Below are 14,958 nucleotides of genomic sequence, written 5' to 3'. Positions count from 1 at the left end.
TTAAATGACAAACCCTTTACTTACTATGATAGTGAGGAAAAATGCCTTGCTAAGCCTCATTCACCATCAAAAAGACCTTGAGATTCGTAAAACAAGACCTCAAGAATTTTTACGAAATTGAGGATTTGTTTACAAATCTCGATGTCTTTTTGATGGTGGATAAGACTTGGTAAAGCATTTTTTTCCTTACCATGTTAGTAAGGCTAGTTGGACTCATATTAAATTAATAAATTCCTTTCTCCACCCCCACTGGTGAAAAAGAACACAATCACACACCCATTCTGTATTTTACTCATAGGGTGTGTGAAGAAAAAAAATAAAATCATATTTTGAAACTATTTGAATTATTATTTTTAAATATTTTAGAGTGAAGGATATTATTGCCTGACATATTACAAATATTTTATAATGAAGATATTTCTATTAGAGGTCTTGCTGGTATCGGGTGTCTTGGGACCATGTTCGGCATCATAATGATCTTTTTTGATTTGTCAATGTACACCAATTAACTAAATAAAGATAATTGTGAAAAAAATCGAAATAGCAAAGATAACACAATCGCACAAACAGATAAGGATTTATGTGGTTCAACAGTCTAACAAGGACTTTCCTGCACCCCCGCATAGCATGACAGAATACAAGACATTTACACAACAGTAATCACTATTGCAAATGAATTATTTCAACCATTTATACCAATCATGAGAATTTAATCTTTTAGCCCAACCAGAGAAAATTAAAATAAAATACCTCTCTCTCTAGCCTCAATTTTGATGCAAAAGGAAAGTATCACACTTTCCCTTGATTGTATAAAGTCATGCTCATAGTTTCTACTCAACAATTTTCCAAATAATTTGGTGATTATACCCATATTTTCTGAATGATACAATAATCCAATTCAAATCCTTCAAAATAATAATAATAATAATAATGACTTTTTGATCTTTTTTGAATTATTCATGATCTATTCTTTTCCCAAATTAAACAAATCAAAAAACATTTTATAGAGGGGATAAAAACACATTCCCCTTTAATCTAATTTTTTTCTATCTAACTCGCACATCATAATATGTTCATTATTCTCCTTTTACAGGCATCACCATTATATATATAGGGGAACGTTCGAGGCCTTAAAGAGATCATCCTCACAAAAAATCAGCCCATTCCGAAACTTCTAATCCATACATTGAAAAAATGTTTGGCTCTCTTTAGGGCCTCCGAATGCCACCCTCTCTCTCTCTCTCTCTCTCTATATGTATATATATATATATATATATATATATATATATATATATATATATGTATAATTTAATGTGATTTGATATTCGGAGCACTTAATGAACTCCTTGAAATGGGGACTCCTGGTTCAGAACCAGTTGTACCCAAACCTGCAACACCGACCATCCCCATATGAATCAAGAACATAACTGGAAAAGAAACAGAGGTAATAAAATGGGTCGAAGCTCATCCGCAACGAATTAGATATAGTCCTCAGTGCACATATATAATAAAGAAAAAAAGAGTAACAACTCATCAAGGAGGAAAAAATCATGCAAGTAAACAATGGGAACAGACAGTAATGTGAATGGTACAGTAGACCAAACTATAGTACCCTCCAGGATAGAATTATCTCATCTTTGGGTCTCCAATTAAGTCGATGGAAACAAAAACAGCGGCAAAGATAACTGAACATTACTTGGTGAGTTGCTTGAGAGGTGTGCACCTCAATTTCTTCCTCCACAATCTCCAACACTCCATAAACCTGGGCGGGCGACTTGCTTCCATTTGTTGGCATTAGCTAGTAGATCTCCATCTGAACCTTTAAGAAAAATTATTCACATCTGATCATTCACACTAACTAACATGGATAAAGATGGCCATCTCTATGTGAAATATATGGGAGTTTGCATAGGAAATCCACTAATCAGATTGCAGGGACACCAAAATTAATTGATGCAATTTTGTACATCTCTTTTATTATTCTTGAATATAGGTAGGATAATTTTGTCCATTTATCTAAAACTTTCTTGGTCTTCAAAGTATTTTTGAACAACTGAGTTCACCAAAAAATTCAGTATTTCCGAAGTCTTTCAAAGTGTTGTTGGAACCATTATCGATTTCCCATGTGAACAACAGGCATGGCCAGTCCATGCAAGTCCCCACCATCTAAGTCGAGGTGAACCAGAAGGATCCAAACAAGTCTTGTGTCAAGTCATATACCTTTCGAAGATCATCTTGACCACATTCAACCATCAACAACATGCCATTCAGAAATCGTATGAGGGTTTTAACTTATTCGAGCCAGAGAAGCATTCATCTTTCTTTTTTTGTCAGAGTATAAATGTATAAATAAGAGGACAAACATAATTAGTAGGCACAAGATCAAACCTCATGGATAGCATCACAATGCTGATGATGCAGGGTACCTAGTTTAAATTCGTAGAGGCTCTTCCTTCAGAATCCCACCCATTTCCATCCTCCAAGACTGATCCACTAGAGATGATAACTCCCTAAAACGTCCCCACCAACATCACCAGAAGAAGAAAAATTATAACCAAATCCGTGACACCAAAAGGGGGAAATATGATAAAAATTATGAAACTACAAACTTATGAAACAAGCGAACAATATAAGTATAACAAAAACAAAATAGCTCACATGCAAGCATCCATATTTGATACGCTCCCCATTTATCCTCAAATATTAAGTGCAACAACATGAATCCTATTTTGTCATTCAGCTCTATCTCGAGTTATATCTTCCATAAAGGCATGTGTATTTAATTATTTTCTTTTCTATCTCAACACACTTTTTTTTGCCCTTCATCCTGCTTTCTGAACCCTTTCAACTATCTCCAAGTGCTCCAAACAGGCATGACATAGCACTTCTAAGCACTTTCCATAGATATGGTAGAATCAATTTTCCCTTTTTTTCCCCCCTAAAATGAATTAACATTAAGGGTATCGATCATGTACTCTAGTAAACTTGGACAGCTATCCAAGTCAAAGTTTCCTCCATGTCCCACAAATTACCAGATTACCACCTAGAAGATCTATCATACAAGTAACTGATTTTTTTACTACATGCAGCTGTATTGGAATTTCCAGAAGTTGTTGTGTCGGATACCTTTGGACCTGACACTTAGCATCCATGCCACGTGTCAAAGTGTCAGTGCTAGGGGTATATTCAATGTTTTCAAATAGCATATGCAATCGCACAATAGCATTTGATGTTGCATAACATGAACAAATTGTGTTTTTTAATATAAGTAAAATAAATAAAATAATAACATAATAGAAAAAATTACAATAATTCTATTTCTTTTTTTTGTAATATTTTTATTTTCAATTTCATTATAATTTCTTACATTTGCAGGTCTAACAAGTTTGTAAGAATGTGTAAACTTGAAAAAAATGGAAAAAAAAAAAAAAAAACTTGAAATCTTGCTTCTTGAATATTGCAAAAATCCTTCAATTTTTCTTCTTGAACTTGTTGCAAATGATTTAAGGAGTAGAAGACAGAGAGAATGTAGTTAGATTGTAAAAAACAGTAAATCAATACTTAAAAGGGAACTGAAATGAGAGTAGAACTAAGTTAAAATGAGAATACAAATTGGTTAAATGTTGTAGGAATAGGGAGGTGATAATTGGTATTTATTAAAAAATTAAGTTTTGCCTAAAGGTCAAAATTTTGAGAATAGAAACTTACCTCAGATCATGGCTGACAACAAGTATCGTCAAATTCTTCTTTAGATGCTTTAATAACTTTACAACATCTGCACGAGCTTTCCAATCTGATCTCCAAAGGGGCATAAAAAGCAATAAAACATTCCAGCAAAAAGAAAAAAAAAAAACATAAACTTCAAAGGGGGTACCCTTTGGGAGATGAAGTACAAGGAACTAATATCCACATGCTGAAAAAAAAAAAAAATCTTACGAAGCAGATATGTAGATATACAAATTTCCTTAAAACTTCGAAATGGAGATAACCACAATCAACATGTTATTAAGTAAAAGAATTTGAAGTACATGACGATATCTACAATCTCGAGACTCAACTCAAACTTGAGTTATTTACAAGGGGAGTCTACTTGGTGTTTGAGTCACAAGTTGAGCAAGGTTTGCCAAGTTTTCCTAAGTCTCCATCCTCTAACAATGACAGTGTCTCTCAAGTTGTCTGAGTGGCAGAGTTGCCAAGTATTATCGGAGTCAAGTCAGGTTGTAGGAAAGTCTCAACGATTCCTGATAGGGTTCAATGAGTCAGATCAAATCCCTCAAGTTGATGATTGAGTTTATTTATGATAGGTTGTCCCACAAAGAGGCTACAAGTGGGTGACATAATCATTATCGTTACAGTAGAATAGCAGGTGGGATTGAAGAGCCAAAAATGTATCTACATACCAAGACCAGCAAGTGGTTCATCCAATATCAACAAATCTGGAACTTGTACCTAAAAACAAAAATTAGGGATCAAACTGTGCCACAAGTTAAAAAAATTTATATAAGAATCAATCAATTGCCACCTGGTTGTTTTCTCATACTGCAAAATGAAAAATTAATATATGTACTTACTAGTTGAATTGCTAGTGCAAGTCGGCGCTTGTAGCCACCACTTAGAGCGTGAGGATCTTCATCCAAGGAGACCCCATTCAATCCAACCTATAATTATAACAAAGTACAAGAGAAAAGGGATTTTATAAAAAAAAAAATTAGTATAGCAATCAAAATATATGAACAAAGCACAGCATTTAAATTGTGGCAGGTACTGAGTTAGACTTCAAGGAAGCACAAATACCGCATTAATAGCTGTTTGGAGTTTTAAAGCAAGCTGCTCCTTTAATTGAATGTCCCCCTTCTGTCTTGGCCACCCAAATGTAACTTCTTCAAGCACAGTATCAGCCAAGAAATACCTAGTTCATGATGTCCCAAACTAAATGAAAAAGATAAAAATCTCAACAAGAACGGTTGAACAGTAAGGACAGTTTTGCAAATATGCATACAAAGAGAACATTCACCATTTCTTATGCTTACACCACACCAACCAAAAAACATTGAGGGGAAAAAAGAGAATTTGAGTGGTTAACTTGCTAGAATTCTATTTCTAGCATCTCCGTCCAGATATGTTCCTCTCTTGCCAATGATTGTTTTTCTTCTTGCCTTGGTGAGCTGAAGATGCTTCAGATTTCAATTTGGAAAGTATTATATGTGAAGAGTGGCATATGAAAGGCAGCCATATGGTTTGAGAACTTGTTATCCAAACAATTTTGAGATATATCCTACTAACTTCCATCACGAACTTTTGTGTATCACATATAAGGACGCTTGCAGATATACATATCAACACACGTAATTTTGTATAATAATTCAGGAAGGTTTACAAGCCTTATCCTATCTTACCCACTGAAAAAAAAATTATCTTCTTTAATATCAAGTGAAACTCAACAGTGTACTAGAAAGTCAAAATACATTGAGTTCCTACGGACATGATGAACTTTTGGCAACCAAATAAATTTTCTTTTATATTGAATACTTCATTTCCCTAATGTGTGGAAATAAAAGCAGAAGCAAAGAAAAAGGAAATTTTGAGTTTCAACTGAGCTTTTTTGAAAAATTCAATAATTTAATAGATTATTTAGACTAGAACCCAACCTCGTAAACTCCCTATTAATCTCATACATTAATTCCCACAAAATTATATGATTGGAAGGAAACAAAAAACATATATTATAGTGCAACTTAGCAACCCCAAATCATATCCATGACCCCAAAAATTTTGGCACCTTAATTCACATGTCTGCATGCACATGTTCAATCAATCAATCAATAAATCAATAAAGCAACAAAGCCTTGTGCTATTTGTGTTGGCCACACCAATTATTTTCTTTGATTCCAAATTTTATAAGTTGCAGCATACAACGAAAAAACAACCAAGAGTTTTTAACAAAAAATAAAATAAAAGATGAATAACAAGATACCTCTCAGGAAACTGAAAAACAATGCCAACTCTTTCTGGAGGTAATGGTTCAGGGGTATGAATTGGGATCCCATCATCTCCATATCTTTGAATACAAATGGACCCAGAAGTCGGTTTGGAGAATCCAGCAAGAAGCTATAGAAAAGAAAAAAATTTCAGAAAGCAGTGAGCTAAAAGTAATGTACAAGATTAGTGTGAGAAGAAACACAAGGGAAGAGGAAGACCTGCAAGAGAGTAGTTTTTCCACTTCCACTCCGTCCAAAAATCAAGCCAAAGCTGCAGCAATCAGCAATACCAAGCTCACCGATGAATGGCTAACCTATTTCTATGAGAATACCAGCAGTATATGGCATCAAAGCTACTAATTGGGTAGACAAGTCTATTGGCAGCATAGAAGTACAAGCAGTGAACATGCATGGTGGAGAGGGGGCATCACTCCATAATTACTGCCTTGGAGATCTGTCAAAAAAAAAAAAAAACCACCAATCTTGTTTTTTGAATAATGCTGGAGTGGCCTCAATTAACACTTTGCTGACGTGGGGGTATGTATGGAATCATAGATATTTTTCATCAAGATACGAGTGGAAAGCACCTATGGTTCTGTGCACACCTCCACGTCAGCAAACTGTGAATTGAGGTGAATCTTGAGGTCACTCCAGCACGACTTTTGTTTTTGGTTGGTGAAGTGTGAAGGTGGGGTTTTGATCCCAAGATCTGCGGCATTACAACAAGCAGACATTATCAATTCACTGAGCTGGAACCTCCAACTAAAAACCTACCTAATTGGATGATCAAAACCAATCAATCTATTGATTCCTTTGAATGATCAAAGTGGATAAAATTTTCAGTATATCTGATTAGCATCATTTGATGGGTATAATATTTGTCCCAAGAGATCTCCAAGGCAAGACACATTGAATGGAGGTCCCTTTAAAAGAGGTTGGATCATCCCCAAACCTAGATTTGGTAGACAACCATTCACTGTAAGATCATGATGCCACTAACAAGGTGTCTTAGATGTATGAACCTAGATCTGTGTTATTGACCCACACGGAGTTTACCAGCTTAGCACACTGATGATATTTACTAAATATTACTTATTAATAATACAAATCAAGACCATCTTTTGTGTACCTTTTCTCATGAAGGGAAAAACTGACTTCATTCAAAAGGTTGTGCTGGTTCCCAGGGGGATGATAATTAACACCCTTAACCTTAATAAAGAAACCAGATGCATATTACAGGAATAGATCAAAGATAATAGCTGCAACATTTTCCAATAAACCAACAAAAAAACTACTCGCTAATCAAATAAAAAAAATAGAAACATGACTTTGTTAAAAAACTGGTAATAATAATATTAAGAGGGTTGCTATTGCCACACCAACTGTATGCAATTCTTTGGTGATTTACACAGGAATTGGTGTGGCACTAGTAAAAGTTGGTGGGGGCAATAACAGCTCTCTAATATTAATAACTAACACATTACTCAAACATAATTTATTTAAGCATTATGAGTTATAATGATAGACATCGGTATCCTTTGTTATGATTTGTGGAGCCTAATAGTACTCGTCAATAAGGAGGTATTGTTAATCAAGCCACTCATCCTCACCGGTTGAGCTCACTGGGGGTTGGAGGCGGCGGGGGGAGGTGGCCCCCTAAGGAGGTTCGGGGGCAAAACCCCCTGAAAGAAATTTTCCCAAAGGGTATTTTCAAAATTTCACTGGTAATATGTAAAACTTTAGTTAGGTTTTCCTGGAGGGTATATATATATTCAGTGAAAGAGTGTAATATGTAACTGCGAATTTTCTCTTCATAGTGGAATAGGTGTGATCCGTGGACCTACCTCAATCTTGAGGGAACCACATAAAATCTGTAGTGTTTTTTGTGTGATTGCATCTCACTTACTTTTCTTTGTTTTTTATTCTTGGATTGATTTCTCTACATCCTCTTCCAAGATCAACATGAGCATTACACCAAATTCTTGTTTGAACATCACCAGTGACTCAAAGAAGAAAATTTACGGTTTGTAATAACTTGACATCAGTTCAAGCTCACACCAAACAAGGTGGGACCAAAAATAAAACATTTAGATACTTCACCGAGCACATTTTATAACCAAACCCAGTTGAACTATATTGTTATTGGGAATTCTTTGATTAGTTCAACTGTGAAAAAAAAAAAAAAAAAACTCTACTAGCATTATTTCACGAATTTTTTTTTTCTTTTTATTATTTATTATAAAGATGTAACAACTCAGTTTATAGTCGTTGAAAGTCAGCAATATAAGCTCTAGTTCAGTGAACTATCAAAATCCAGTTAAACCTAACTCAGTGATTCAGAATGGCTTCTAGATAAATTGAAAATCATAATCGATGAACTTCGAATTTACAGAAAATAAGAGATGCAAATATGGAAATTAAAAAAAAAAAAAGAATGTGGAGAAGAGAGAATTTACTTCGAAACAAGAGTAATCACAGGAAACCTTCAAGCTTTGGGATTTTCTGAAATTCAACCTGAAAAAATAAAAAAAACAATCGAAGAATAAATTGGGGACAAACAAAATGAGCGAATTTTATGTGTTTTTTTCTTTCAAATCTAAGATTTAGGGGGAAAAAATTATATACGATGAGATGGGAAAGTTGTTCTCACCTGATTGGTGGTTTTGCTGAGTTTGTGATTGGAGGTTCCACCATCTTCGAACCAAACGAAGATGGCGAGAAGAACAGAGAACATCCCACCATCTCTCTCTCGTTGAGCACTTGAGCTTGGATTTTCACTTTAGAGTTGTGTTGGAGGACTTCGTTTTTCACTGCGTGTCACACTTTGGTGACGAACCATTGATGCTTTTCACTCGTAAGTTGAGGAGATAATCTATCGCCACCACATCAATGCAGTGTGAAACACAGTGAAAAACAAAGTCCCTCTAGGATTTTTCTTTCAACTTTTCAGTAGGTACCCCCTCCACGTTTTGGATAATATTTGAAATACCCCCATGTTTTCAAACTGATGATGTGCTTTGCCCATTATTATTATTATTATTATTATTATTGTTTGAAAGTTGTTATTGGCACCCCAACTTTTACTTATTACACTCCAATTTTTTAAATTATTTTCCACACCCAAATGTTAAAGATATTTTTCAAAATTTATGAATTTTTTTTGGTTCTGGTACACTATTCATTATAATTCCCAAAATATGTTTTTCCAGTGAATTTGTCACTTTTATAATTAACGAATTCTCAGTTAAATTACCAACGAAATCGTTGTTATATACAAAATTACTGGTACTTCATCAATAAATTCGTTGATTATAAAAGTGATGAATTCAATAGAAAACACGTGTTTTGAAAATTAAAATAATGTATTAGACATGAAATTTTGTCATATTCAATACACGAAATGGAGATTCAACCCCACATTAAGGTGCAATAACGTGTGCCCTTAGGACAAATGTTAACAAAACCTGGCTCAAGTTATAATCTCAACATTATAATACTTGTTTCACAATTAGGATTAGAGTCATATATAAAATCATAAACCCAAAATATTAAAATCTAGAAAAAATAAAATAAAAAATTGAGAGAGCTTCTATGGGCATCCCCCAACTTTTACTTAGTATCAAGCATTCACTTATTTGCTTTATTTTTAATGGGGGTGCAATAAGTAAAAGTTGGGACCAATTGCCCAACCAAATTAATGACCCTTCTTTTAACTGAATTTGGGAACAAAAACATGCCGATAAAGTTTTTATTTGAATGAAAATAAAAGATCAAATTTTGCTTGAACAAATCCAAGGTTTTTAAAAAATTAAATTTTGGGAAAAATTGCTCTTTTAAGATAATAGTTCTTCTAAATCAATAATGATTTTTATAAACCAAATTTGGAAAGTTATCTTCACCATGCTCATGGGTGCAACAAGTTGGTCTTGTTAGCAAAAATAAATAAATAAAAAGGTTTTCTCTCTCTCAACCTCCTTGTTGTTTCGTAATCGATATTTCATTGCTTTGCTTACTGTTGGATCATCCCGATTCCCTGGAATGACAAGTAGAGATTCTATTGGCACACCGTTTTTTACTTATAACAGACCAATTCTTTTGAATTAAAGGAATATTTACATATAGTTTGGTGTGTTATAAGTAAAAAATTGGTGTGTTAATAGAAGCTCTCAACAGGGAAGTAACGCCTCATCTCCTGTGAGGTCCATGTCTACTGTATTGAATTGAGAGCAAATTATCATTTCGTGTGTTGAATAAGTCAAAATTCCTAGCTTTATTTTAATTCTCAAAACATGCTTTCGAGCAAGTTTGCTGGTAAGTATTCTAATTTAAAGTGATGATCTCGCAGACAAAAAGTGATGAACTCACTGATAATGATGAGTGAACTCACCATTAAATTTACCAACAAGTTCATCACTTTTTTTTATTATCAGCGAGATCATCTCTTTAAATTAGAATACCTACCAACGATTTCTCTCAAAAACATGTTTTGAGAATTAAAATGAACAGAGTACTGGAGTTGGAAATTTCACAAAAGTTGCGCACATTTTGGGAAAAATCTCTTGAATTTAGATTGCAACTTATTACACAGACAGACTCTGCTTGAGGTGTTAAATAAGAATCCAAAATATGAAACTAAAGCAAGAATAACAAGACCATGCTCAAACAAAGCCAAATCAGATTATTTAAAAAAAAACCAACAAACTACACATGATCCTGAGTAACAAGATACATATTTCCCCTCTTTCCCTCATTTTCTTTTCACTAGGTAGACATCAAAATCTAGAAACTTAAAAACAAAACCAATGTATGAGCCTGCTCACCAAGAAGGATTCAATTGCGGATATTCACCTTGATATCGATCAAGTTTTTACGTGCTTGCCTATATTTGAACATTAGTGTTTATCCTCTTTTGGGATCTCTTTCTGGGGAGCTTGTGAATCCAGCTCCTTGGGTTTTGCCTTCTCAGCTGCTCTGAAAGGAGAGATCCACCACAAAAAATATGTAAATTGGGCTAGTTTATGAAAACAAATGTCATAATAATAAACTAATCTCAAAAACCACTCTCCCCGTTAAGGAGAATGAGATGTATAAAATACAAATAACAAATACTATCCATATGCATGCATAAACTTCAATGGAAGAACAGGAAGAAGTCCCTCCCCTCCTGTCTTCGACACACACCTTCCAAACATGTAAAGGGTCTCAATGCAAATACTTATAGATCAAAAATATATTTATCATCACAGTCTCTCTTTCTTTTTCCAAGATTATGTCCCATATATTACCATGGTTTTAAAATTTGTTTTTACAACTCATCTCAGACAAGTTTTCCGATAAGTTTGAGTCCATAGTCGCTAAAGTCACCAACTTTTTCAAAAAATCGCGTTTAAATCACGATTTTAAAGGTTGGTGATTAAATCACAACTTTTTGAAAAAGTCACGATTTAAGCCTGACTTTTTGAAAAAATCACGATTTAAACACAAAAATATGTGATTTTTTTTTGCTGAGCAAACTATTTTAAAAGGGTTTTTCAAAGACTATTTATTCTTATAGTTTAAAATAGGATTTGATGATATAAATGATAACACCACTTAGTAGAAAAAAAAAATTCATTATCTTAACACTATTTCGATTTTTTCGACTTTTTCCCTTACTAAATTATTCCCAAACCCTGACTTAGTGACTATGTTTGAGTTATCTCATTCAACAATGAGAAAAATGAACCATGGATTTAAATGTCATCCGATACGTTTGACTAGTCCATCTGTCTCGTTGTTGGTAGATGATACTGAGATGTATTGGACGAGTTGTCTTGGTCTCGAACGAGATTTAAAACCATGCATATTACAATCCAACAGAATAATGTAGTATAGGAACATTGGCCCAGGAAGGTGAACTCATTCATTGACGGTGAATGATAAGGCCATATATCTGTCACTTTTAAAAGCAAAATCAGTGATGTTAGTATTCCTTGCTTAAACAATGACCGAGGGATTGTTGTGGTATTAAAGAAAATGTAACAGGTCAGCATATATAAACAGTTATTCGTTAGTAGTTAAAATTTAGAAGCACCAAAACTTAAAATGACAGTCAGAACCAAGTGGTACTTGAGAAGAAATTTTAGTGACATACACTAGGTTATACAAATTAAACTAAGGTCCAACAGGAGACTAAGTCATAATAATGGCTACTATTCTAGATTGAATGTCTTCTCTATGGTGGAATCAAGCACATATTGGGTTCTATCTTCTGCAAAATTGAGTTCATAAATATTATTAGTTCACTAAAAGTTCCTTAGCATTCAAAGTGGGTCATAGAGAAAGAAAAAAATAGCTGGTGGATACAACAATAATTTATTTTTTGGGATAAACTTGTATTACAAATCCTTAGACGCTTCGGTCCCTAGATACAAATTCATCATCAAAATCGCCATCGCCTTATCCCAAAAACTACGGGTTAGCTGAATGAATCCCAAAAATTGGAGCCATGTCTTATGTTATTGCAAGTGTGTACAATGCAAGTTTGAATTTTTTTCTTTTCAGTATTGAAAGAAATTCTTTTTCAGATTATCATTTCCATTTCCAAAACTTGATCAAATGAAAGTTTAGGTTATGCTAGAACTTTTTGCATGTAAGACAGAATGTCATTACTCATTAACAGCTATACCTCTTGTTCTAGAACAAGATAACCTAACCAACCTTACAAAAGCAGACCCAGGTGGGAAAAAAAAATTTCAAAATTTTTCAGAGATTCGTCAAAGCATACACCAAAGTAAAAGATGTGACATGCACCCTATAATTTGTTTCTTGATAAAGTGAAAAAAAAGTCTGATGATTCATTGAGCAACTTCAGGAACAATTAATCAAGAGTTAGAAAGATGACTCACTTGAATAAAAACAGGACCACCAAAATATAAATCTAATGGCCATAATTGAAGTGCAAATCAGATGAAGTCTTTGACCAATCTTTTGTTTTCGGATATCCAATCTTTTCGTTTCACAGATTCTAACATGGCCATAGGTGAAATATGCACCTCTTGTTGATGAAATTAAATACTCTTCTAATGTGTCTCCAATCAAGAAGAAATCTTCTTGGTTTCTTTTTAGGATTTAGTTTTTGTCTATTACAACCCCAAAGATATGGACTTAACTTTTTGCCCAACTAACTCCCAAATGATTTTCCTGTATTAGTTAGGTTCATATCATTTAGAGCAACTCCAACGCACTCGGGCTCTCACTCTGTATTCTCTCCCAACTCCCGTTATACAGAGCCAAAGCCCTCCAAAAGAGCTCCAGCGCACTCAGGCTCTAGCTCTCTACGAAATTTTCTAGAGAAAGAGAAAGTGCGACAGGCAAAAGAAGAGAGTGGAATTCTCTCTCTCTACTTGTTGGTGGTAAAAAACAATGGAAGTTGTGACACATCTTACTATAGCTAAAATTTGTGGAGAGTGGTTTTTGCTAGTACGGTTGGAGTAAAGACCTCTTGAATAGGCAAAAGGACTCTCCACAATAAAATACCTAGCAGAGATGACTCATAGACATGCCTATTTGTGTTAGAGTTGCTCTTAGTATTAAAGCTAATACCACATCTTGGGTTCAAACCTTGGAAAAAGTGAAAGTTGCCACAGAACGGGTGTTGAGGGCGTCGGTGGAAGAGGCAACCCTGGGAACCCAAAAGAGTATCAAAGTGAAAACCACCACAATCACCACTACTTGGGTATCCCAAAAGAAGGATATCAGAAAGAAAGCCGCCACATATGCTGAGTGCATTAGTGATGTTTTACAACCCCAATGAGATATGGGATTAACTTTCCACTCCACTAACACCTTAAGTGCTTTTGGTGTATTAGTCTGGTTAATATAAATATCTTGAAGGAAAGACTGTTTATTGTGTAGCCCCTTGAGTCTACACCATTCAAATGAAGTATATTTATGTTTTTAATGCAACACAAATGAACAATTTATAATTGAAAATGTGTTTTTTCTTTATCTAAATAGCAAAACCTCGTCCAAGATATAACGAAAGTAGACCAATCCGTAATACAAGAACCCTAAAAAACACACACACAAAAAGTACAGAATTACAACAAAAAGGAGAAAAGATGGAAGCTTTACTTGGAAGCATGAGCAGACTCTTCTTCGAGCCAATTTCGAATTTGGCGAACGTTGCGTTTGAAAATCGAAGCAGATTGTTTGACGTCGCTCCTCAAGAGAAGAACAACTGCGCTAACGCCAGCAACAGTAAGAATGAAGTTCGTCAACGCCATTACTCTGTAAACCCTAATTTCTGTTCTGATCCTAAACCCAAAACCCTAGATTGATTGCACCTGCGCTTAAAAATCAAATTATCAGGGATTTAAACAAAAGTTTTGGACTTCGAAGAAGAAACAATTAGGAACAATTAAGGATCTTACTCTGGAGTAGAAACGATGCTCTCTTCTTCTTTCTTTTACTTCCTTAACAAACAGTCGAACACGAGAGACCTGTAACGAGCACACGAGTTTCAGCCGTATTAATCGGACTCACCTGTTCCCCACTCGGTAAAGTAGCTGCCCAGCAAATATTACTCAACCGAGTCCACCCAATGGGCTTCCAGGCCTATTGGATTAATAGGCTTCATGTAATCCGGTTGTCTAGGCTTGTGTTTTGGATTTTTAAGCCTATAATGGACCTAGGCTTTATTTGAACAAATTACATTAGGCTTGGGCGGAACACAATCTGGCCCAGATCCAAACCAGATAGAAATAAAAGGGGGAAGAAAACAAAATATGTCTAGAAACAAAATAGCTGAACACAAGCCAAACGGTGCACATGTAGGATGCGTTTGATTCGTCTAGAAACTAATTCTTACTCATGATTCAATTCTAGAACTCAATGTTATATTTAGTTTGGATTATAAAAGCGATTCTCCCATTATTAAAATCCGAAATTAACTAAAACTAGAAAGAATGAAAAGCTTGATTTCTTACAAAACATGATT

The 14,958-nt window shown here is 34.5% G+C and overlaps 2 protein-coding genes across 5 annotated transcripts; both read right to left on the bottom strand.

The window, feature by feature from the left end:
* Window positions 1–1,445: 1,445 nt before the first annotated feature.
* Window positions 1,446–8,829, bottom strand: ABCI11 (non-intrinsic ABC protein 14). 4 transcript variants are annotated; one of them, XM_086454200.1, is made up of 11 exons: window positions 8,629–8,829; window positions 8,435–8,492; window positions 7,108–7,187; window positions 6,198–6,249; window positions 5,975–6,108; window positions 4,795–4,909; window positions 4,572–4,658; window positions 4,401–4,449; window positions 3,709–3,793; window positions 2,427–2,510; window positions 1,446–1,819 (listed from the first exon to the last, which is right to left on the bottom strand). In XM_086454200.1, exons 1-10 carry the CDS (start codon window positions 8,718–8,720, stop codon window positions 2,432–2,434), a joined length of 831 nt encoding a protein of 276 aa, XP_086310326.1. In that variant the 5' UTR covers window positions 8,721–8,829; the 3' UTR covers window positions 1,446–1,819; window positions 2,427–2,431. The 4 variants fall into 4 exon arrangements, with proteins under 4 accessions (XP_086310326.1, XP_086310327.1, XP_086310325.1 ...); XM_086454201.1 differs by having other exon boundaries at window positions 1,446–1,813; XM_086454199.1 differs by having other exon boundaries at window positions 1,446–1,813; window positions 2,389–2,510; window positions 8,629–8,828.
* Window positions 8,830–10,633: 1,804 nt separating this feature from the next.
* On the bottom strand, window positions 10,634–14,546 carry LOC147395121 (uncharacterized). The gene is made up of 3 exons (XM_086454718.1): window positions 14,393–14,546; window positions 14,094–14,305; window positions 10,634–10,949 (listed from the first exon to the last, which is right to left on the bottom strand). The coding sequence occupies exons 2-3, from the start codon at window positions 14,243–14,245 to the stop codon at window positions 10,871–10,873; spliced, it is 231 nt and encodes a 76-aa protein (XP_086310844.1). The 5' UTR covers window positions 14,246–14,305; window positions 14,393–14,546; the 3' UTR covers window positions 10,634–10,870.
* Window positions 14,547–14,958: the final 412 nt, after the last annotated feature.

This window comes from Akebia trifoliata, chromosome 9 (assembly GCF_017979445.1).
Source record: "Akebia trifoliata isolate Shusen 1 chromosome 9, ASM1797944v1, whole genome shotgun sequence".
Taxonomy (NCBI): domain Eukaryota; kingdom Viridiplantae; phylum Streptophyta; class Magnoliopsida; order Ranunculales; family Lardizabalaceae; genus Akebia; species Akebia trifoliata.
This window is presented reverse-complemented; position numbering and strand designations above follow the sequence as displayed.